The following is a 26,265-nucleotide window of genomic DNA, read 5'->3' as shown; positions in this document are numbered from 1 at the left end:
TCTATCAAAGTGTATCTTAATGTAGTGTCTCATTATGTTGGATTAAGTTAAAATCTTGCATGATGAATGATTACTGTTGAATTTTACGGATGTGAATCTATGTGTGTCTCACATTTTTATGGAAGTTTATTCTTCAGATCTCAATTTGATATAAATTTGATCATTTGTTCCAAGAGTCATATAGTTTACATTATAATGATGACCAAAATGATGGCATCAAAATGATTAGGGTTTAGGGTAGGATGACTAGGGATGGGTATAATATTGGTTTTATCTCTTTTGTTCAAAACATAAAGAATGAATGACATTTTTTTTAAATATAATAGTTTTGAATGTGTATTCAAACTATTACACTTTACCTGAGTTATGTTCTCTTAGTGCTGTTTTGAGTTAGATTTCTATCAGTATTATTTGGGGGATAAATTGTGTTTGAGGGAGTTTGCCAGGTGGGTAAGTACGGTACGAGAGTGTGTGGTTTGAAAAAAATCAATACAAAAAATCACGTAATTTGATAGAAAATATATATATATTGGTCAGTTTGAAGTAGTTGTTGTGCTTTTGCTGCTGATTTAGATTTTTTTAAATTCATCATCAGATCCTCTAATGACACAAAAAAACCTTTTAATGCAGAAATATTTTAAACTCCAAATGTTAAATTAAAAAGTATTGAAGCTATTTAACAGTAAAACATTGTGAAAGCCAGGCAAGATTCCGCGGCAAACATTTTCACATCATTTAAGAGAAACGATTTGTCAACAAATCCTTATAACCATATAATGTGTTCCATTAAGCTGTTCACCTATACATGCGTTGACATTTAAATCAGAGTGCTCACAAATAAGCTGAAAGGTTGCACTGTAAGTTATAAATGCATCATTACATATAGGTAAGTCGCAGATGAATTAAAACCTTTTTTTTCCAGGAAATCTCGGTCACTAAAATAAAATGTTGAGAGAAGTGACCTTTACTTCAGATTCCTGGCCTGATTCAAGCAGTGGGTTTTTACACATTTGAGCTTTAGAACCTCTTATCCCTCAGCTTGAGATGCAATATTCCACAGGCGCTTATGAAAGAGACTGCTGTACAGATCCGCTGGATCAATGGTAATAAATGTGATCCATTCGACACTACGCTCTCTCGCTTTATTTGGCTCAGCAACGCTAAAATCAACAAATAAATCAACATTATTGTGATCCAGAATAGGTTCCTATTATAGTAACTCGCTTTTTTCTTAGAGAATTGAAGCAGATATAATTTATTTTCCAACACAAGCAAGGGACTAGTACATTTTCTGACTTGATTCAAAACGCTTTTTCAGGCTTATACAACAAAGAAATGAGCAAATACTTTCTCTAATCAAAGTTGAAAGTGCCTGTAGGAAAGTGCTTCTCTAAATATTAACAAAAAATTATATTAACAACGCACAATGAAGTGCATTAACAGTCTCAAATAACCTGGAGTAACATGAAAATTCCAGTAAGTTTTGAACTCAAGATATTTGAGAAGGAAGACATATCAGGGAAATGTTGTCGGTAAAGGATGGTGTAGAACTACATATCACGAAACCCCCATTGTTCGCAATACTCAGAGGGCGCATATCTTTGCAAATAGAATTTTGTGAATAATCACATTAGCCTGCTACGTCGCCATGGTGTCCCGCTACATGCTACCGCAAATTAATCGTATTTCCAGAGTACTTCACTCTGACGTTGCACAGTTTACAGATCGCATGGTTCCTACCGACGTCACAACTTTCTTTCTTTGTTTTAAATCCAAAATAAGTACAAACCTCAGCTTTATAAGCTACTGGAGCCTGGTTTGTCCTTTCTTTATTGCTGCCATTTCACCGGTTTTGTTGTTACTTTGGCGGAAATGACGAATGTTGCCAACTAGTGGTCAGAGGTTTAATTACAGCACAAAAAATGAATAAACGCTGTGAGTGTGAGCAATAATTATAATGTGGCAACAATCGAATGATTGTCTTTTTTACACGCTTTTGAAATAGAAATCATAAACTAACTATTAACAAAAATAAAATGTCACACTTAAGAGGAGAAAAATGATGTTGTTTTTTTTCTTTAATATCGATACAGTGCAATTGAATATTGGAACAGAACAACATCGCAATGTATCGTTAAATCGATATTTTCTCACACCCCTAGTCCTGCAACACAGACCATGTAAATAAGAAGGTTCAGAGCAGAGTGTACTTTCTGAGGAGGCTTCGATCATTTAACATCTGCAATAAGCTCCTCTGCATGTTCTACCATTCTGTGGTGGCCAGTGTTATGTTCTATGCTGTGGTGTGTTGGGGTGGGAATGTGTCCAAGAGGAGTGTCAACAGGTTGGACAGGTTGATCAGGAGGGCTGGCTCTGTGGTTGGAATGAAGCTGGACTCACTGGTGACAGTTGCTGAGAGGAGATCACTGAACAAACTACTGTCCATCATGGATGATGATAGTCATCCTCTGAGCACTGTCATCAGTGAGCAGAGAAGCAGATGGAGCACGAATTCTCCTACCCAGGTGCAAAACAAATAGACTCAGGGACTCATTCATTCCTGGGGCTATTAAATTGTACATTCTGAGTTCGGGGGCAGGAGTGGAGTGAGAGTATCTGGATGTTCTGTTCTATGTTAGTCTTTGTATCCTTTGTCTTTGTTGTTTTTCTTTGACCTATGTTCTTTGTCTTTATCTTTAGACTTCTTTCTCTTTATGTTCTTCTTCTTATTTTATTTTTTATTGTTTATGAAAAATTGATGGCTATTGGAAAAAAACAATTTATAATCAATAAAGTTTTACCTTTCCTTACCTTAGTAAAATGTATTTCTTGAGTAGAAAAATGGAGTGCTGGTTATGAGAAAAAGTAGTTTTTCAGATGCACCAAAAACAACATTATGGTAAACACAAACGTGCAACAGAAAATAAAGTAAAAGAGGGGTGATCAAAATCACAAACCAAAGCTCAACGCACCATGGAAAACACAAGACAATACAAGATACAGTAGGGATGTCAACGTTACCAGCATAGGAGTTTGGACACTACTGCTGGTTCCAGCAGGTTGTCATTATCTATCAAGGGAAAACGCATAGAGGAAGGGGCACGGAAGACGCACCAAAAAATACATTAACATGGCCATTAACATAACATAACACTAGAGTTTGTTTGTTAAAAAAAAAGGTAATTTAATTTTACTTTTCTATCAAATGCTGCTGGGTAAAGACAAAAAACTTGAAAACTAAAAAAGGTGGAGATACTAGCCCTCACCTAAAATACAGAACTTAAATACATTATCGTTATATCTTTGTCTGCAATTTTCCTTTGTTCCGGTATTCTAAAGATCTAAAGAGACCTTGTGGAATTGAACCCATCTAGTTGGCATGTCTTTCTTTTCAGAGCTTGTTATCGGCACAGCTGCCCCATCAGCACAACATATGTTTTACTAGACATTACTGCATATTTTTCCTGATGATTTACAGTGTTACTTCAGCCTTTATTCATCCGGATTCAAACATGTTAACACAGAATTGTTAAGACAGCGTAGAAAGCTCTTTCATGTGTAACTGTCCATCAAGGCTTTTTACTTTCAGACATTTTGAAATGCCAATTAGGAAGACTTCACTCATCCTTGTTTCTTTAATGCAGCTACTGTCGTTGTGTTTGACGGACATGCTATCTTTGGATTGCTTTCATTATTCTCCTCATACAAAGACCTGCTGGATGTGGAAGTTTTGAAAGAGTTGTCTCTGCTATGCCAGTATTTATTTTGCAGTGTAAATATACATATTAATGTTATAAAATAATTGTTGAGATTCTGTTTTTTTTTTAAAGGGGAGTCTGTAGTTTGTTTACATGGATGTAAGTAAGTGTAATCCAACACGAGAATAAACATTATACATGTTTATAACTTAAAAATCGTGTTGATGAAGCGACTATAAAGAAAACTTTGTGGAACATGTCGGTGTGAAAATATCCGTCACAAATACTTGTAAATATACCAAAACATGTGATTCATTTTGAGTTACTGAGGCAAGAAATGGCCACTGACTCCTTGAGTGAGTTTAAATTTTAAATAAACTATTGTTTTAGGATAATTCTCTATGTGTTTGGTTTTGTTGTTTTCCAGACAATATGCAGTACAAAACTATATTTATCGTAGCTACAAGGTTGTGTTTAGCAGTTAAGTTATGATAAATAATTTTAGTTTAATGTATTTTAACACTAGAAGTCCCAGAGAAGAGTCATTTGGCTTAAGGGCCTAGAATGCCCAAACCTGAGCCCCTTGGCTTAAACCCCCTGTAGACATTCATTTTGTTACATAAATGATGTGATTGTCGCACCACAGGAGGGAACAGGGTAAGAGAGAGTGGGTAGGGGAGTGGGCCCAGAGAGCTTATTGGGGAGGGGTGGGTGTTCAACTAACCTGCAAAGTTTGGGCCGGATTGAGACTCGGACCTCCAACCCAACATCCCTGGGTTACATCCCAAATGTTTTTTTTTTTTTAATATGCATTCATTATTCGATTACCAACAACATAAAAATATATAAATACAATAACTTCAAGTTTTCAATCATTTATATCTTCAGTGAATTATAAAATTCAGAAAAAAAAGAACTGAATAGAAATGTCAGTAAATGTCTTCATTAGTGCCAAGAGTATATGAATTTATAATGAATGCATTTGTTAAAGGAAATGCATTAACATTTTAAATAATCTATAATTAATAAGATATTTTCATCTCATCTCATCTGGGATTAGCCATAAAGAGCATCTGCTTTGATTGTCCAGTTTATTATGACACACACTTAAATGTTTTAAAGGTGTTTATTGACCTCTTAACCCTTGTGCTATCTTAGGGTCAAAGTGACCGGACTCTACCAATGCATATGTATTCATGGGAGCCAGGGATGTTTTTTCACTAGGACCCAGAGACTACACAAGGGATACCACAAACACATTCATTTCCAGGCCTTTGGGTCACCTTGACCCTGAGATAAGGGTTAAGGACATGTTGGTGGCAGCCATTCATACATTTTGTAAAGAGTATTTTCTAGTAATTTTTTTTCAGTTTTATGTCTTATTTTCTGTTGTTGAATGTACAATTTCTGTGTCTGTGGACTGCAGCCAAGACGCAGCAACATCAGGCTTGAGGCGAGAGACTCTGTGGACATCTGGACGGATCGGGGCGAGGCACATGTAGACGAACAGCCACACACGCTTTCACACTCCACCAAAATGCAGTTCCACCAATATGCTCCACGCTCACTCTTCTATCATGTAATTTCGCTCCCAGAATGTTTCGAAAACATCGTAACGACTCAAAAAGTGGTGACCCACTTGTGGAAAAAAGTGTGAAAATCTCCATCACCACTGAGCAATGTTGTTGTACTTCTGGTTTGGCTGAGAGTTTCGGCAGATGCTATCTCTGTGCTTTGGGACTGCTCCCAAGTTTCCACTGTCCCTCTTCATCTGCTGCCATTTGTAACGTTAACCAAGGAGGCGTCACTCATCAACGCTCACCAGCTCCCCTTGCAAATGTTCCTCTTTCACTTTCCACCAGTATAAAAAAGAGAGATCATGTATTCAGCTCATTCCTTTATTGCCCATTCTGTGTTTATAACAGATGGAAGCTCAACAGATTGCAGACCTGATGACATTCACAGCAAACAGTCTGTTAATTAATTATTTCCTATATTTGAGTAAATGTACTGCAGATATCTCTGGCTCTTGTTCAAAAGTATGGGTATTATATGTACATATTATTCCACACTGCTGTCAAACTGTTACTTTAGAAAAGGCGTCAGATTTTGTCAGATTAAGCTCTCTTTGTAGACATTTTGACGTCGCCGTCAGATTTTGCCAAAAACTAGCCTGTGGCTACATCACAGAAGGAAAAGACACATAAACAAGTTTGTAGGCAGAAACAATATATTGGTTGTCAAAGTTAACAGTTTATGACACACGACATATCGTTAACAAACTATTAAATTGTCTTGTTAAATTGCTTTAAAAATGTAGTAAACGTTGTTGGTTGGTGAACGACGGAAGTGCAAAACCGGTGCTTAAATGGTACTTTTAATGGTGCCTGATGGGATGCATAAAAACAAAGAGTAAATTTTAGTAAAGCGTTTCATCTAAAATATTTTTTTTTTACATTTGCATATTAATCGTCAATCGTCGTTAAATTTTGTTATTTGTATTTCAGAAATTTAGCAAGGAAAATTAGATCAAAACTTGTAATTATGGTACTGAAACATTAGTGTTTATGTCAACAGTACAGTATATCTATTCAATTCAATTTTATTCAAAGTGTCTTATCATAACAAAGTTATCTCAAGACACTATACAGTTGAAATAAGACTATAGTTGATTAAAAAATATTAAACTCTATTAAAAATAGATCCCAGCAATTCAACAAAGAGCAAGAAGCAAAACACTGTACAGTGAGCTATGGCGAGGAAAAACTTCCTTTTAGAAGGCAGAAACCTTGAGCGGAACCTGACTCATTGTTGACGGCCTGCGGCTTTGACCAGCTGGGAGGAAGGATGGGGGGGTAGACAGATGGATAAGGAGAGGAGTGAGGGAAATTATAGTGAGAAAAAAAAGAGGAGAGTGTAGGAGAGTCCACGGAGGTGCTGGAGAGAACTCGGGATCTGATGACGTGGTGAAGATCCTGGATCAGCAGCAGCTCTGGAGGTGGAGCCCTGGGGCTCCGGGAGAGAAATAAAAAGGTGTGGGTTTAAACTGCATCACCTATGAATGTACTGCAGAAAAGAAGGATATACAGAGCTCGGTGTCTAAAACTCCTCCAGCATTCTCAGCCTATAGCAGCTAAGATAAACAGTTAAGTTAGTTATAGCAGCTAAAGATAAACAGTTAAGTTAGTTATAGGCTTTATCGAAAAGTAAGGTTTTAAGATTGTTTTTAAACATAGAGAGGGTGTCTGCCCTCCGGACTGAAGCCGGTAGTTGGTTCCACAGCAGAGGGGCTTAAAAATTGAAGGCCCTGGCTCCAAATCTACATTTAGAGATTTGTGGTATAACTAATAGATCAGAGTTTAAGGATCGTAAGGTCCTAGAGGGTTGGTAAGTTTGGATTAAATCTTTAATGTATGTTGGTGCTAGACCATGTTTGGCTTTATAGGTTATTAGAAGGATTATAAATTGTATTTTAAATTCTACAGGCCAATGTAGGGAAGACAGCACAGGGGAAATGTATCTACTCATGAGTATAATATGAACAGGTGGATATGTTGGACACACCATCATACTTCATCACGGTCCATTCAGATTCATATTCTAAGCTATACAAGCTAAGACTTTTGACCAAATGAAGGAAATTAAAGATACAGGATATTTAAAAAAGGCACAGTAAAGTAAAGTAATAGTTTGTAAGATAAGCAACAAGCTTCGGTGTCATCGACAACTGTAACAATGAAAACATATATGTTATTAATCAACTATTTACAGAGAAACAAAACATGTCAATGCAAAAAACACAGTCCTGGTATCGTCTTGGTTTTTGTCAAGAGGTAGTTTCTGGTTCCCACAGGTTTTTATTTGTTTCTGTGAAGTCTTCCATCTCTGGCTGATCTCAACACAACTGTGGTCCAGCAAGCGTGAAGTGTATTGACAGCAGGGTCTTAAATGATGTCTCGGGAACAGCCGACTATATCCAGACAGATATGGTCTACAGATAAACTAGATGAAGGCTTTTTTTTCATTACTATATATTTGTTTTCATTCATACCTTTTGTTAGATATTACCTTCTTTGATTTAATTAATATCTTTATTATACGCAATACCAGCCACGCAGTGTATTTATACATGTTTGAATGTCATTCATTCATTTCTGTCCTCTTTTTCACTTGAAATCTAAAAACCTGAAGGGATTTATCATACATTTATCAAGGTTGAATCTTATTTTTCAGTATTTATTTTTTGCGTAATTATAGAGTTTACGATGATGAAGGCCAGAAATGAGAGAATGGATGAAGCAGGATAACGTAAAATTAACGCTTGATGGAACAGAACAGATTTTTTCATGGCTTTTCATCCTGGAACTGCAATCTCTTTCATTGCCGTTTCTTAATAGAACTTGTCAGATCAGATCATCAAACGTGGACTGGTTGTGTCAAGAACAGGATTTTATTTATTTATTCTTTCTTTTTTAACAAATACAAGAGTTTTTAAGAGCTATGTGACTTTTTTGGAACATTTTCAAATCAAATTTGTTTTAATAATCACATGTATTTTTGTTTACAAATTAAATGAAGTATTTCTCTTGTGGAAATTTGGATTGAAATCCTTCTAACAGTAGTACATTCATTCTCTTCAAGAGGGATTTTCCTCTACTTTTTTCAAGCACTTTAAATTGTGGTCGGTCATGTACTCTCACTCAGGTTGAGGCACTCATGGCCTCGGGGTAAACATGGGTACTTCTCTGTGGAGTCTACTCCCAGAGCATGCCAGTGTCCCCTCCTGGGACTCCGGTTTCCTCCCAGAGAGAGTCATTATTCAAAGGGTTAGTTAGTGACTCTTAACTTTTACTTCGGAATATCGTGGCTTCAAACGATCCTCCATAAAACTTTCCAGCATTGACGAAACTTAACCCGAGCTCAGTACTTCTAGTTTCCTCCTGGCATCACGACTCTCGCTCGACTCTGGAGGCAACTGGTTTGCGTCAAACTGTTGATGGTGCAACTCTATACTGCTGCTCGGCGTCTCTCTGAGGGCTGATTAAGGCTCAAGCACATTTGAGAGCGTCAGCACATACGCGTCCTTTATGTTCGGCTATGAACGCCAGACCGCTTCATCTGGTCTGTTTATGGAGGCGAAGCCGCCGACTGTGGTCCTCAGACTCAGGCGGCATCAGTAGAGGTGATGATACGTGACTATATCTTACTGATACAAATTCTCTGTGTAGATTAAAGCGACAAAAAGTCGTCAATTTTGTGACATTTAAGTTCATGTTTCACCGAATCAGGATATTTTCTATTAAAAAATGTGAAAGCCGGGGTTTGACTTTTTTGGACAACCTGTGCGATGAAGCTCGTACACGCCGGCAACATCTTCCGGCAGCAAGGTCACGGGCTCCAATCCTTCCACTTTTTTCCTTTTTCTTAAATCTCGTCACACCGAAACACAATTAGTTCTTCCATCACCTTGCTCTTGGGGAAAAGTCTCGCTCGAGTGCTTTCTGGGTTGAGATCGGCTGTTATTGCCGGAGTAGTTTCTCCACAGTAATATGCACACGGTGATGGTGGTGCAGCTGCCCATCAACGGCCCGGTCATGGCTCGACGCCTGCTCAAGGACAGGGTTGCACCTGCGGGGGGGGAAGTCACGGCACCGCGGCCACAGTAGTCGCGTGACGCTTGCGACCGTGGATGATTGACGTATTGTAATATGTTTAGCGACCCCCCTTTATGACCTGCCATTGATCATGTCTGTCAAGACATCCTTTTTTTTATGCTCAAGTTCCATTTTTTTGGAGGAACCATAGACAATCAAATCAATCTTAAAAGTCATTAAGAATTTCCAAAAAAAGAATCCAGAAACTGTTTCCTTCAACTGAGAAAAATCTCTAAATTTAGGAAAATGTTGTCGGAACATGATCTGGAGCTTGTAATCCATGCGTTTGTTTCTTCTCGTCTGGACTATTGTAACAGTTTGTTTTCATGTCTTAACAAGAAGGAGTTGTCTCGTCTGCAGTTGATTCAGAACTCTGCAGCGAGAATTCTAACCCGCTCAAGTAGAAGAACTCACATTTCTCCGATCCTTAAAACTCTTCACTGGCTTCCAGTTTCTTTCAGGATCAACTTTAAAATTCTGGTTCTTACTTTCAGAGCTATTCATGGTCAGGCTCCTCCTTACATCAGTGATCTGATCCAGCTTTACACCCCAGCTCGGGCTCTGAGGTCTGTGGATCAGAATCTACTTATGGTTCCACGCACACGGCTCAGGACCAGAGGAGAGAAATCTTTTCAGGCTGTTGCTCCTAAGCTTTGGAACGATCTTCCTCTCTCTTTGCGCTTGATGGATCTACTGACTCCTTTAAGAAACATCTTAAGACGTTTCTATTTGTTCAGGCTTTTCCTTGATTTTCTGGAACTCCTGTGTTGTTCTCAGTATTATCTTGATCTTTAAAGTATATACTTTTTTGAGTATTGTTTTGATTGTTAAAGCGCTTTGTGACCCTGGTCTGAAAAAGCGCTATATAAATAAATATTACTTACTTACTTACTTACTATTAATAGTCAAAATCTATAATAGAAAACATAGCAAACTTAAGTGGCATTTTCTTTTAAAAATCACATTTTAAATTTGTACCTTTTCATCTCCTGTTGCGATAAAGTCTGCAGGTCCATATAAATATTATATAATCTAATTATGACTGGCTGGTGTGTGTGTGTATAATGGTTCAGTGAAATACAAGATTGAAAATAACTGAAAACCTAAAGGCAAGTTTAACAGCAATAGATGAAATCATGAAACACTTAATTATATCTATTGCAAAGGAGATTTGTGTCCAAGAAATGTTATTATATTTGAATATATTTCTGTCTTCTGATCCTCTGAGTTCCTCCATGTAAAAGGTTTTAATGCTTTATGTAATGAGAGTCGGAAAAACAATCCGTAACCAAAGTTTTAATTTGCAATTTAACCACCGTCTCCACCGTCAAGCAAAAGAGCCACTGATTTTTCCTCCTCAAACTATAAACCTAAGATTACTATTGACTTCCATTTAAGCCACTATATAAATGTAAAGCTCTTAAGGGGTAAATAAAATAAAGTGGGGGACCAATTTAACTCAAATTTGGTTATTCATGCGGGACTTTTGGCATTATTATAGTTCAAATTTTCTGTCATGCTTAGTTTAACTTTGCACAACTTGTGAAGCAGAACTCTCTTGCTCTTATTTGAAGGTTTTTTTCAACTAAATGTTTCCATAACGTAACAGCTGGTCAAAGAAGTAGATTATAGTATAGAGAGTGCCACCTAGTGGATTCTAAAGGATAAGTATGGTGCTTGACATTGGACAGTATTTTTTAGTAATACGCGATATAAAAAACATTTTTACCGATAGAATAACAGATATATTCATATTTTTACATTCAATAACAATGCATATAATCTGCAGTTTGTACAGGTTTGGAGATCAAAAACTTCATTTCTTTAATGTCATTAGACAAACATATTTTCTGTCGGTAAATCACGATATAATAGACAGCAAAAAAAGAGACTCGTCCAAGAAGAGGAGAAGTTTGGGAAACAAATGTGCTTATAACTTACAAAAACCTGCGTTCTCGATGACAGAAATATGGTTGTCGGGCTCTATGAATTTATTACTTTTTCATTGTTTGTTGTTTTCAAACGCTAGCTGAATGTAGTCGTCTGCAGTCTGGTGTGTTGTTGTTGGCGTACAATTCCACGTTTGATGACGACTTTTAAGATTCTACTATACGTCTCTCTAAATCCTCGCTGAAAAAGTTTTGCAGGCAGCAATGCTGTTGACACCCTGGTGAGGACCTAGTCATTTTAAGTCAGGCAGTGACAGGGCCCGGATTGGGTCCTTCTGATAAGATGCTACTTGACCAGCGAAAGATTTCACAAATTGAATACATTTATCGGATATTCTTATCGGTTAAAAACATATCGGGTTGATAAAAGGTGATGTGATAATTCCACAGATGAGACGATGTTTTACTGGTTCAAAATTACCAGGATTTTCATATGAATGTAGTAATCAGATGCTTCTGAGTTTAGGAAGATAAAACGAGAAAAAATAAACAATAAAAGCCTTTATCACATTTGCTATCGTATGTCGTAGATAATCTACATGCCTGTAGATCTGTTCTGACACTAGGGGGTGCCAGAATTAGTATTGTCAATTTCACATATTAGGGCTTTAATAAGAAGCTCAACACTAACATAAGTCTGAAAAGAACATGCTAAAATAACAAAAAATGTTGTTTTTTTTTTATATAAACTTTCAAGAGACACAATTGTAATACATTCTCATTATGATTAAAAATGCCTCTTTAATAAAAGCATAGTTCCTTCGATTCAAATCGTTTTCCTCTCGCAACATTTTCAGCATTCACCATTTGCTGTTTCCTCCCCACAGGTGAGCACCTGCGAGTCTGTTCTCAGGGACACACCTGCTGCACGGCCGACATGGAGGACAAACTCAGCCAGCAGAGCAAAGTGGAGTTTGAGAAAATTGTGGAGGAGAGCAGCCACAATATGAGGACAACGTTTGTCTCAAGACATAAAATGTTTGACGGTAAGAAGACAATTTCTGCTTTTCGCTAATACGCCGTCACATTTATTATTGAACAGTGGCACGTTAATCTATTTTCTGTCGAGTCTCTCCCCGTCAACTCAAGTGCAACCCTGAGATGAATTATTTGTGTTTCTGTCATTAAAAAGTGGAAGCGGGAAGTAGTTTGAGAAGTTGGGTAGCTTTGCAGTTTCCAGTGAAAACTGAAATCTTGATAACACATGATAATGTTTTATTCTTAAGCCCTATTCGTTAAATTAATATATTAATTAAATTAAATAGGGCGTTAGACCTGTTTGATACTTACACTAACTTGACACCACTTTATAATTGGCTGTTTCAGGCAAAGCTATGAATAACACTTTTTAAATCACATCTTATTTGATCTCTTTACTGTTTTTGTTTTTTATTTGTAAAGGGTTTTCCTTCTTATGTGTGTGGATCTTGTTCTCGAGTTACTACAGTTTCAGCAATGGTATGGGAGTAGATCAGCGCCATCAGAATATTGAACATTTGAATTTAAAATGTTATATGTTATAATATTGAATACGTTTTTTGTATTAATTGAATTCAATCATTTTTATATAGAAAGATAGATTCCTGGTGTATTTTATGTGCTTCTAACTAGGTTGCGGGCACCACTCAAATACAGCAATATGTAAATTACTACAGTAACATTTGTTCAAGTATGAAAATAATATGCTTTATAAAGACCCTTGTTTTATTCAACCATTGATCTGCCAACTTGAGGACTCAACAGTGTGATATTTTCAAAGATGAATTAAGCCATTAATTACATCAATTAATTACACATCATAATGAAGTAATCTCTCTTTTTTTAAATCTTTTGACAACACTAATTATAATGTTAAGATGGATTAATGAACACAAAGCGTGTCCAATTTGTTAAAGTTTCTTTACTTTCCACTTCTCAAGTGCCAGTTTTCTTACTGACAAGCGCTCTACAAATAATTAATAATTTCTTACTTACTTACATACAATGAGCTTTTCCCCACCTTACAAGCTTTAAATATCCTCTCTTTATTCCATCATACTATCACTATTTTTAGAGGGCTATTATAAAACTTTTTTTTTTATTTAATACCACTTCCTTCAGAGACTTGAGGGTTCTCCTGCCGTGACTCGTGTACAGTCAGATTTCAAGTTTTTGGCATTTTTGATTGCCCTATCTCCACGCAGTCCGCTCTCCCAGCGCGAAACTTATATTGAAGTCATAGTGATGCACTGCGAGGAAAAAGGAAACCGTATTACTTTTGGCTCAGTGTGGAGGAAACTCCCAAAAGGGTTTGTCTTATTACGTTCCTACACTATCAGCGCTCGCTGCTGAGTTCTGGAGGATTTTTTTTTCGGCTTGGGAAACTTGAATCTTGAAGGGATTAATTAGGTGCGATAAGAATAAAAGAATGACACGGAAATTCACATTTGATTTTATTCATTGTTGTTTTTGTAATTAAGCAGAGGTTGGAATGAGATGTGAGACATAAGATTTGTGATAACACAAACAACATTTTTCATGATTATACAGATTTTCTGATAACTTCAAATATGTTCATGAATAGCTTCCAATATGTTGTACATTTATTGGCTCAGACATTCATGCTGAAGAAAAATATTTGACCTATCTCCAGTTTGTGCATGAGTAATAAACACTAGAATTGTTCCAAGTTAAGTGACTTAAAATTATGTTTGAACTGTAAAAAATGCCAGAAATTAAGATAGAATCTCTTATCCCTCATGTTATATCAGGGTCAAGGTGACCCAAAGGCCATATAAAAAATGTGTTTGAGGTATCCCTTGTGTTGTCACATCTGTTTTGGGGCCTTCAGGGCACCTTGACCTTGAGATAACACCAGGATTATATTAAATAAAGGTGTTTTATCAAAAGTAAAGTTCTGCTTCTCTATTGTTTTAGTGGATGATATTCACATCAAGTTGCTTACATAGCTGTCTCTGTTGTGATGCCACGGTGGATGAAAGTCTGGCTGGTGTAAAAATCCATCTTTCTCTCTTCTCAGACGAACTCCACAGGCCAGAGATTAGTGCGTGTGGCTGGTTGACTAAAGTCTGAGTTGAGCAGCAGCTTTGGTTGAGTGTGTTCTTTTGATGCTGCCCCAGCAGAGCTTCTGAGAGCTGTGGCTCCCCCTCACTCACTCCAACAATCCCTCTTCAAATCCTGATTTAAACCAAGAATGAGGCACCCACAACAGCCCATTTTCTCTAATCTGTGGTTTTGACAAATTCTCAGACTCCTTATGGAGCATGTAAGCCGGCCAATACAGAGAGAGAAGAAAAAAAAAAAAACCTCTGGCATTTGATGGTGTTTCTCTGCAGCCAGGCTGAAGAGTGAGAAGATAAAATGAAAATGTTGCTTGTGAAATATCTTGTAAAATAAGAAAGTGTTTTATGTAGCCCTCATGAGGTCGCAGTAAAACTATAAAGATAATCACAAGGTATTTTAATCATTATATACTGTGAGCCATATTTTTAAATGTAACTGCCCATTGTCCTTTTAAATAAACTGAATCTGAATCTGATGCAATTTTTTTTTAAGTCTTTTATCATTGTTTCTAGAGTTTTCTTTTTTTCTTATTATGGTATTTTATTTGTCCTTTTTTCGGTATGAATTTTTTTTTTTTAAATAGTGTCTTTATAGACAATTTCCAAATGAAAGATATTTCCTTTAAAATATTTCACTACAAATGAACTACTTTAGCTTGTTAAGCTTGAGTTAAGTGTTTTCATGCCACAACTTCACTCGATCTTTTGCGCTTGATCTTCTTCTTCTTTTGTTACAAAACATATAAAATATTTAAAAAGTCTTCCTTTTCTCAAGGATCCAAACATCAAGTCCATGAAAAATGTTATACAATAGGCTTCAGCTTTAATTCTTTAGCATATTATAACATCCTTTTTGTTCTTTTTTAAAAAGTTTTACCGTCTTATTAAAGCTCCTTTTATTCAAACCTTCTTTCTTTTGCCTTGACAGCCCCTTACAACGGTCGTAGTATATAATGTGGCCCCTGAGGAAATCTAAAAGTCCTTGTTTAAGAGGATGTTTTGCATTTTGCTTCCTATAAGTAATGTTAAGACGAACTCCGCCGAGATTAGTTTAAAGTTAAGATGGCTTGTAAGCCTTCTTACACATATTAATTGTTACTTTGTTTCTTTTGAGAATGACCTTCAACCAACTTAAAACTGTCTTCACTTATATTTGGTTGTGTATTTGTTATTCAGGATTAGTGAGAGACCCTTAACAAGACAGTTACATTCTCCTCACAGCCACCATCTGAAAGCCAGTGAAAGAATCCAGATTGACATTGTGTTCTCCGAAGATGTTTTGGATCTAGTGCACAAGTCGCTGACACAAGAGAAGACGGCCGCTATCAGTCATGGCAGCCCTCCTGGCAGCCTCATAAGAATGGTGGAAGGGAATTGTAGACGACTGCCTGTGGTTCCTTAGGGCTGATCTGGTGACAAACAGCTCTTCATGAGGTGTCATCTGCTTGAGTCACCCAATTTGCTGCTTGTCTGGGACATCTCGCGCGATGTTGGGCGCAGTGAGGAGAAGGCACGGAAAATACAGACTCGCCGCTTTTGAAGATGATCGTACGATGGCACCATGAATGCAAACAAAAAGTTCAGTTATTTTCAGGATGAGACGACGGCCCTTTTTAGATCTAGTTTCCCAGTTAATAGTTAAAAAAAATGTGGATATGACAATATTTCATTATTCTCTGGGCTTAATTGGACAGCAGGTGGAAGGCCACTCCAAAACTAACTAACACACACATTTTCTTTATTGAGAATAAAATCTCAATAGAGAGTGACACATAATGCAAAATATTTGAGGATCCAGATGTTGATTTGGAGCAAAACAAAATGCAGAAAGCGAGTTAAATTCTGACAGTAACAAGTAGCAAAGTTCATTGTTTTCAGACTTTGATAATGACATGAATATGATATAGGTGTATACACAGAGCATCACACTATCTATTTGTTTTTGTTAAAAATATAATGAATTAGTTATTTGTCAATTAATCTCTTTTTCATTTTTCTTATTAGTACACAAACTATGTTTATTATTAGTTATTATTATTATAACTCCCTTATTATTAGTGTGCACAGTACCATGAATAGGCTCATTTTTCTTCCTCTTATTCCAGGTAAGGTTTTAGAGCTCTGTGGCTCAGATAAATTACAGCATTCTAAAAGTCGCAAGTCCATCAACTGTCCAAACCTGTAGGTTTTCTTTTCGCCCTCGGAAACTTCCTTTGAATTTTTCCTAATGTTATACGATCTTTGGAAAAATGAAACAAGTCTCAAGTCAATGCAGGCATGTTCAAGGGACAATTTTTTGTAAATTTAGGTTTGTTTTGTGATATTCAAGTGAAAGTTAACCCAAAATTCTAATACTAAGGGTTGGGATTATTTCCAGAGTAATCTGTTCCTTTTTGGAGTTATAGGGGAAAATGTATGCTCATTTTAATGTAGCAACTGGTGCTCAGTTGTCTTCGTCTTCATCCGTAGAAGTTGACTTACTTATTCAAGTTTCTTTGGAAAAAGGCTTCAATACAAGATGAGCATTACAGACCAGCATTATTCAGTATTTAGATGTATTTAAGTGTCTTTTTGGACTAAGATGATTGAGCATCAGTCGCTATAGCTGTCTATAACTCTAAAAAGGAGCAGATTTCTCTGAAAAACTCACAATCTTTAGTCGACATGAGGGTGACTACAAAATTGGTGAAACTTGAATTTTGGATGAACCATCTCTCAAAATATCTTACAAAATTCCTGCTTATATTCTCAAGGTTTGTGAATATGCGTTGAGTACAGCAAGAACATCCTAAGCCTATACAGTAATTAATGTAAGTCGTAAAAGTCCTTCAAAGTTGGAGTCTTCAAAGCCATAGGTCAAGCACGGACGTGTACCATCTCTTCTAACTTCCTAAGACATCACCATCAAGTTCACATCAATGCTGGACCCTCATTGAAGTACTTACACGGAGAAAATGCCAACAATTCATAGTGCTAACATCAAATGGCGACGTCAAGCCCAAATCTCAGAGGTCCTCATTATATTACACTTGCCCTAGTTTGAGTCTGAAGTCATGAACCGGAATCTTAATTACCCATTTCATTATAAGAAAGACAATAACACTTAAAATAAGTCGCCAAATTGGCCATTTTCAATTTACATTGTCCATTAATTTCATTCCCTGAATCATACCTTTTTCCTGCGCCACTGCAAATCTCCGTGAAGGGGTTGTGTAGGTTTTATTGTGCTGATGAATGAGCTCCACCGTCTCTGACGGAGTTTGTGGTCTGATCTATAATTCCTATTATCCTTTGTGCATAATATAAAAGCCGGCATTATTAATTTATGCATAGAATGAATCAGTTTAATAAAGAGGTTAGGCTGAATATGCGGTGCAAGAATATGACAAAATTAGACTTCACTTGGTTTCAGTTTGTCAGTGTCGCTTTAATAAGTATTGAGTTGTTTTCGGTGTCTAATGATCTTCCTTCATAGCAGAGTTAATCAGGTCAAGTCAATAATGTAATGCAACATATGGGCTTTCGTGCAGACTGTCACACATCACACATGGCAAGGCTAGGAATGACATTACGGGCCATGGAAAACATGTGATGACAAAAATTCTTATTTTAGTTTAAAATTTCAGTCAGCCCAACAGACCAAGATGAAACCTCCGTGACAGTCTCTATCATTTCTGATGAAACTTAAAACCATGTGGACGCAGAGTTCCGGGACGTATTCATGAATAAATAACCTCTGTTTTGGTGTCCATGTGTTATACTAAGTGAATGTCAGGAAGACTGTGATTCCCCGAGGATGGAAGGAATGGGGGTTTGTCCGGCAGTGCTTTAGTGCAGAGTCGGTGGCAGCCTCCATCATCTGGCACCGGCTGCAGCCTCATGTCACTTTTGTACTTCAGGATGGATGGCTCTGCAAGGCCCCGGACTCTGTTAACTTTGTCCCACTGGTGAGCTTCAGAAGAAGGTTACACAAAATATACCACCCTCACAATTCAAGGGCGCGGTGACACAGTATTCTTCTTCATAATGGGGTTTTCTTTGTTAATGTTCATCGAGAAAGTAAACGTAGTTTATGCTCATTGCTTCACTGATTATAAACAAGGAAACCAATTAAATAAGATGGTTGTATCTATTTTACAAGACATTTAATTTACTTTAAGTCATGAACACTATTTTATGGAAGTTCTTAGGCGGCACAAACCTTCTTCCAAGGGCCTTATTTCACGGGACTTGTAAAGTTTTAGGCTTGAACTGCTTGGTTTTAACCTTTTCTCCAACCATTGACTGTTAGCGCAGCACAACTCCAGATTTTTTATACCAGGGTTTGGTGTCTCTAAGCAATGTTAAGAGACCATAAGGAAGACATTCTGTTATCCTAGTCAAATAAAAGTAGCTTTTATTTTATTTATCGTGTTTCATCTCTTTGTTTCTTCTGTTTCTAGCAGAGCATAAACATCCGTGCAGTAGAAACTATACAGGTGGAAATTTTAACTTAAATACGTTTGTGAATCCAGCTGAAAAAACTCAACAACACGACAATCCAATAGCACCCCAACAATCTTGATAGCTTATTGCAGTTATTATGTTTCTTTGGTTGACTTAAGGAGGATAGCTTTAGCCATTCGCATGCATTTGCAGTCTAGAGTTTCGGGGACGTTTAATGGCGTAGTCGACTGGTCAGACTTTGTGATAGTCTGTATAAAATATGGACGTAGTTTTTTGCGACTTCTTACCATCTGGATACTGAATCAGGGTCTTGAAGTCAATTCCCAGTCGTGGCCAAAATGAATATACAGTCTTCCTGTATAGGCTGTGGCTTTAGTATGATTTGACGAAAACACCATTTAGTCAAGTCTACTGAGGTTAATTCTCCCTTACGTCTAAGTCAAGTCAACCACATCCTGTGTTTTGAAAATTCCGTAAAACATATTAAAGGGATAATAGTTGCTTTTGAGAAAAGCTGCTTTTCGAACCAGGCTTTAAAAATATGTGATATCGTCTTTGGTAGACACACAATTTGAAGGACAAATCACTAAGTAAGTACACCATCATAGTATCTTTTATTTCCCGTTATTTTTCCCAGTTTTTTCATGATATTCTGTCAAAACCTGCAACAAAGAAAAAGGCAGAGCTCTTCGAAACATTCTTGCATTTCATCTCCGATATCGTAATTGTGGCACACACCATGTTTTTACAAGAGGACAAATGGTCGGCGCACATAAAACTAAATGACCAACTGAGCTGGGGAATGGGAAGAGGCTCTTTATACGCCCGGTGATGGGAGAGAGTGCACCATGAATCACCCATCAATCACTCTGACAAAGCACTTAGAAAAAAATTGGCTCATAGAACAGCAAGAAGACATTGCACAGATTATATGAATAAGGAAGAGGAGAAGGCCACAAGTCCTATTCCACGGCCATTTGTTGATGCAGGCTTGTGAAAGATGAAATTCCTCATGCGGAATAGACAATGATGCTTTCTGAGGGGAAACAGCCCCAAAGAGTGATACGTCTGGGAAACAGCCTCACACCGCCATTGTGACAGGCGTCGCACTGACAACCAAGTTTGTCCCTGTAGATCAGATAGAGCTGCAGTGAAGCCTCAAACAGAATGTGGCACGGCAGTTGAGAGAGACATCAGGTCTGAGAGGAAAAAAAAGAAACGCTTCCAAGCAAGCAAATGCTTTTGTTGATGCTGATTATTCGCTACACAAATAACTGTGTAATGATCATCATTTTTCTTGGACTCATAGACCATCAACACTGATCACTGATAAGAATTTAGTTGGCAGGTATCGTAAATTCTTGAGTCTGGGCGAGTAGCTGTGAAACAATTTATTGACAAATTGGTCATTTTAGGCAGTTCTGTTCTTCTGAATGTTTCTCCCTGTTAGCATCCCGGCTTCAATATACCTCCTACTGGTTGATAGGGAGACCATATGGGTTGCATCACTGGTCTGGGCCACCATCCAGTTTCTCTCTCTTCTCCTCAGGCTCCTACTCCATCAGCAACAAATATTCTTTGTCAGTGAATGTCCACATTTCAACGAAAAGCCTGAACAACATCAAGTCACATATTTCCTTCAGAGAAGGTCTACTTTTTCCGGATAATTTTCTGGAAGCATGAGTCAGACAGTAACCTATCCTGGTTTGACAGCTGACAGCCACCTCTCCCCTTACTGCCACCATTGTCATAATAACTTAATAGTGAAGAAAATTGAATAAAATAAACGAAAAAATATCCCTTCCCCCGGCACAGTGACTTGGGAAAAAAATAGTATATTGTAAATTCTGAAAATCCAACATCCATCTATGGGAGTTTTCTCAAGCCAAACCATTTTCACTGGCTCTGATACATTTTGAATATTGGCATAGACACATAAAAAACGTTTACGAAGCAGTAGTGTCTGGTCTTCCTCTGGACACACGTAGTGTATTATAGTAGTACTGACTCAGGATTTGGTAGTTGACTACTACTACCTTAGAAATCTCCTATGAACCATCTTTACACCATATGAGTCGGCGTGGACGGGTCAGAGAAAAGATATATGCCCAATGATTTCATGTTGCCTACAAGCTCCACTGCCTCCTGTGACAGCGAATCCTGGACCTTCTGTCCCAGAGAATGACTTTCCTTAAATTGATAATTCACTCATTTTCGACTCATCCTCATGTCAACTAAAGTGTAGGATTATTTTCAGAGTAATCAGTTTCTTTTTAGAGTTTTAGGCAAAAATGCATGTCCATTTTAACGTCTTCATCTTCATCCAAAAAGACCAAATAGCTTCATATGCTCGTCTTTAACATCCATCTTGTATTCAAGCCTCGACATGAGGCATTGTACCGGAAAAAAAACATAATATTAGTCTATATTTTAAGCTTGTTTGTAGCAGAATCTTAAAGGCAAACATGCTACACAGACAATAAGTACTCTGGATAAATATCTTGGTCACTTTAAGTCTACTGTCTACACTTAAAGCGTAGAAAGTAGACTTTTGGGTGAACAAACCCTTTAAATACCCCTTGTTGGTACTCAAAAGAATCAATCAGCAAGGACTTGTACTTCCAAGGATTCTGCAATTTGAGATTTATACTTGCTTCGGTATAAGGAGTGAGACAGTATGCAAGACATCTGACGCACAGCACCAAATGTTGCAGTTTGACTTTTTGTTAACATGAACAACAAATTCTTCCACATTACAGACTCTCAATCCGCCTGCTTTGTTGGTTACCTGTACATCAACCAGCAGGTTCAACACTTTGCCCATGATAAACAACCTTCCACTAAAACTGGGAATTGAGTAAAATAAGCTTTTAAACTCCGTGGTAAGACTTTATTTTTGTTCAGTATAGGTTTCCCTTGCGGTCACTAACAACTTCCAATGCAATGGTTATTATGATATAGTGTCTTATGGGATGTAAAGGTCAGCAAACTGCTCGCCATCTGCTCCATATATCTGCGACAAGCGTCTATCGAACCATCCCCTGGTTTCTGAACGAGCGAAGCATCCAAGTCACATAACCGATGCTCTTGAAATGCATTAAGAAGATGAGCAGAAGTGGAATATCATCAACTGGCTATTTCATGCTCAGCGCCAGACGATGCACTCGCCAACTCAGTCTGCATATCCATCATGACTGCGATGATGCCGGCGCTCTAAAAAAACTTGTTGGATGTGTCATTACTCGATCGCAGTAGGCCAGACAAGTCGGTTCATAGTTATAATAATCCGCTGTTTATTGTTTTCGCAATAACACTCCAGATGTATGAGGAAGTAGGTGTTGAATATGAAGCAGGGAAAGAAGAAGTGCACTTTTCAAACAGTCTGTTTCAACCCCTGACTGTGCCACTTCACACCTCCTGATCTCAAGTGGATCAATATTTTTTTCAAGGGTGATTCAAACTAAAGGGTAAAAAAAACATTTTTTCATCCATAAGTTACACTTCTTTTAACTCCACGGACGTTTTTTTCCACATGACAGACACTCTTGTTCAATCTTGAGTGCAAACTCCACCAACTTAACTTTCCTCACTGTTTCAGTCCAAGTGTGGGCTGAAGGGAATGGGTTCCACTGCAATGGCTTCAAAAATAATTATTCCTTAAGCAATTAAAGATCCGCTGTGTGTGGCCCGGACTGTTCAGTGAACCGGGGAAATTCTGCTTACTTGTGACTCCAACCTCGCCGAGCCGGAGCCAATAATGGAAAATTATACTTGGTGTAGATTATGGAAATGGAGAAAGTTCGTAATTAAATTATTTTTGACAAGAGCGAAACCGGTGCGTATCAAATTTATCATCCGTTTAGTAGATCTGTGTGCGTTTGTTCCTCACCCATTTTTGTAGTCTGTGTTATCGCTTCAATTCAGAACTCTTTCCTTGACTGCTGACAATAATTCATCCCCCCAACTGCGATAAACAAGAGCAGTGCTCGAGCAATCTCATTCGAACAGACAGACAGCAGGCTCATAAAGTCTCCCTCTCAGCAGGCCCTACCATTTGTCGAACTGGAAATATTTTCGAAGAGTATCCAGCAAACATGCATGTAAAACATTCTTAAGAAAGAACCATTCTTTTTCCTTTTTGCTCGTCATCTGAATGAAACCCGACTAAGATGAATCATCTTTGCATCCCATGCAGGAGAGACTCTAGAGCTGCTTATATTGCCAAGAAGCCAGAAATGTAATATGGAAGGAAACATCAGTCAGTATGGATAACACGGAAGAAAAATGAATAACACGAAAGGTTAAACAGACCAAAGAAATGTCATCAAAATGTCACTTATAAAAGAGATTTTGGCCTTTTGAATTCTATCATCACATTCTACTTTCCTTTGACATCTCGACGCCTGTGATATGAGGTAGGATTTCCAGAGGTCTTTTTAAAGGTAAGGCAGGATCTTTTAGGGGAGAAAATACTTCAGGAGAGATGTGAGAATATATTACATTAGTAAAATCTGTTTGTAGAGTTGTTTGGTATTTAAACCATTTTAGGAAATTGTAGTTATGTAATAGTTATATATGTGTATGTTGTATGCTCAATCATACAAGTAAATTTGACTTTGAACATGCTGGAAGGAAATCCCTTATATTCATATTCATAAAAGTACACATTTATTAATCTAAAAATACTTATATAAATATATATATATTAATTAATTCCTGTTGGTACTAGTTCATCTTCCAAGTGTGTTTTTCCTGATGTTTGATGTATATTTTAGTGACATTTTCAGTAAGAAATGAATAAGGCACATTTGGTGGTGGTCGGATTTGAATCGATCTTCATTCACTTGAATGGCTTCTAGCTGCTGCAGTTGCTCACGTGCCCAGCAACGTTCAGAACCAGCAGAGACCGAAATCCCTTAATTATGGAACCCAATTTCGTTCAATTTCACTTGAAGAAAATGAACTTTAAATGAGAAAAATGTGTTATCTTTGTTGTACTTTAGTAGGAAAAACTTAGTAGAACACCGGAGCTTGTTGTGGTCACAAGTGGTGCAGCTTCTACTTTCCTTTGCTACTATCCGGAGGTTAAATTCCTGGTATGTAAGATACTTTTCTACAGTGGGAGGATATGATTTTTGAATTTTCAACACTGTTTCATTTATTATACTTTATACTGTGTTTTAAAAAGTGAGGAGAAATTCTGTTCTTGGTGGATGTTCTCTCTTTTTAGTCATAAGTCATTTCAGAGTTGACTTCTGGTACCTACCTCATTATTCTCACCTTCTACTTTCATATTCTTTTAAAGCCTTCTGTTCCATTTCAACTGTGAAATCCCTTTTTGATCCATTGACCTTAAGTCGTAAAAAAAAAGATTGCCATCCTTTTCTAGTGTAAGAGTAGAGTTTAATATCAGGACAATGAATACAAACCATTATTGAGTCACAATGGTTCCTAGAGAAGACTCGCTCATGTAGCTTGTGTGCCCTACAGACATGTCTTGACCCATTTTCAAAGACTCCATGACCATGTCGTAATCCACTTAAGGTCCTGTAGGTGAAACTTTTCACTTGAATCACAATGTGTGTGATTTGCGGTCCTTTGTGTGGACATTATAGAAAATCACATTACAATGAATTGCTTCTTGTTAGTAAGAGAACATCAATTGATCTGAGGAGACTGATACAAAAGGTAACATTTTAGAATAACCTTCCATTAAAACTAGTTAATAGATCGTTGATTGAATTATTAATTAGTAGATTACTTGCGACTATTCTTTATTTACAAACTGTTAGTAAACTAAGAATATTTGCAACTTTAAAATAATGACCCAATAACCTATATAAACTATTAACTGATGCTTAGTAAGTTATTAGTCATTAATTTAAAATTGTTTGTACTTGAAACTATTAGTCATGTATAAAGTATATCAATAACATTTAGTAGACAAGTCATTTATCACTTGTAAACACATTTCTTTTAAGTTATCTATTAGTTATGTATAATACACAGCTATGTTCTGTTACTTAACAAGTCATTTAAAAGTATTTAACTAACTGCTCTGCTAACTATCAATACATCTGTACAGTTGTGAAAAATATACACAGAAATACTTAACAAGACATAAATAACTCTCAAATTAACAGTTTAGAATAACTGTTTTATAACTAGTTAATAGATTAGTAGTAAACTGAGTTATTCATTAGAGACTATTATTAACAGTTGCAACTTTATAATAACGTCCCTGAACTATTAACTGATTCTTGCTAAGTCATTAGTTAGTAATGTACTATCATTTTTTCATTAACTATTACTAATTGATTAAGTAGTTATAAATCCAAAACTTGCAGTAAACAAGGTATTTATAACTTGTAAACTAACAGCTTGTATTTTGTCTATTGGCTTCTTATAAATTACTATTTTAAACTCTTTAACTAACAGTTTATTAATGCTCTTCTAACTAGCAATACAACTGTACAGTTACAAATAATTAACAACTTGTTAACAAATACTTTACAAGTCAATATGAACTATTAATGAAATAACAAACATTCTAACCATTATTGTTAAATGTTTTTATGAACAAATTTGACTGTTCTGGATCTTTTCCTCAAAGATGTGCTACTTTCTTTCAGCCCACCATCATTAGTCAAAGCCTATCATGGCACACTTTGGCAAAAAACCACCTTCATTCCCTCTTAGATCTGAACACAAGGGGTAAAAGAGGAGGATTTCATCCCTTCATGCTTGAGCCTCGGGCTGAATGGCCCTATTCACAACAAATAAGAGGATCAACCTGCAGAGCTTTGCTGCACTGCAGTCGCTGAGTACACAAGTGGGGGAAGAAAGAAAAAAAAGAAAATCTAGTTCCCTTAAGTCTTTTATCTGTAAAGTTAATTTCCTCAAGACGTATTTCATCGTTAAAAATAGCCGCTTTATCATGTAACCTTCACTTAAAAGATCTTTCCGATGTATGACGAGCTCTTCTGTGTCTTTTGATGAGTCCGCCTGATGCGTCTCATGGTTTTTCCTGCTAATCGCTGCCGTCGTGGTTATGTAACGGGAGACGTAGACAGAAACTTCAGCGTTGAACTTGCTCATCAGATGCTTTGAAACGTGATGCCACCTCATTTTCTCAATTATCTTGACAGATTATCTGGTTTGAAGTGTTCATTGACACATCTGCCAGGATTTTAATCCACCTTTTGAAGTCTGGTGTAATTAGCACGTCACTGAATACTTTAAAATATATATATTTTAAGGGTCGAAATACACAAAAGTTTGGGCGCTTCGTGAGGATATATCCTTGTGTCGGACAAACGCGGTTCCCCGCGAGCGATTGGACGGCTCCACAAGTGACTTATTAGGCTGAAAAATGAGAGACAACCGAGGAGATGACAGTATTTCAGCTTTCATTAGCGGTAAATCACTTCCTACACAAGTGCAACAGCGTACGACG

General features: G+C 37.1%; 1 protein-coding gene across 3 annotated transcripts in view; it reads left to right on the top strand.

Moving 5' to 3' along the window:
• Positions 1–26,265, top strand: part of gpc6a (glypican 6a) — a 125,105-nt gene that overhangs the window by 23,065 nt on the left and 75,775 nt on the right. For all 3 annotated transcript variants that reach the window (XM_087794004.1, XM_087794005.1, XM_087794003.1), the window contains one exon: positions 12,129–12,287. In XM_087794004.1, coding sequence (XP_087650130.1) covers positions 12,129–12,287 — 159 coding nt within the window. The remainder of the gene's footprint in view (positions 1–12,128; positions 12,288–26,265) is intronic.

This window comes from Callionymus lyra, chromosome 6, assembly GCF_982586985.1.
Source record: "Callionymus lyra chromosome 6, fCalLyr1.hap1.1, whole genome shotgun sequence".
Taxonomy (NCBI): domain Eukaryota; kingdom Metazoa; phylum Chordata; class Actinopteri; order Syngnathiformes; family Callionymidae; genus Callionymus; species Callionymus lyra.
The sequence above is the reverse complement of the archived record's forward strand: the minus strand, read 5'-3'. Positions and strand labels throughout refer to the sequence as shown.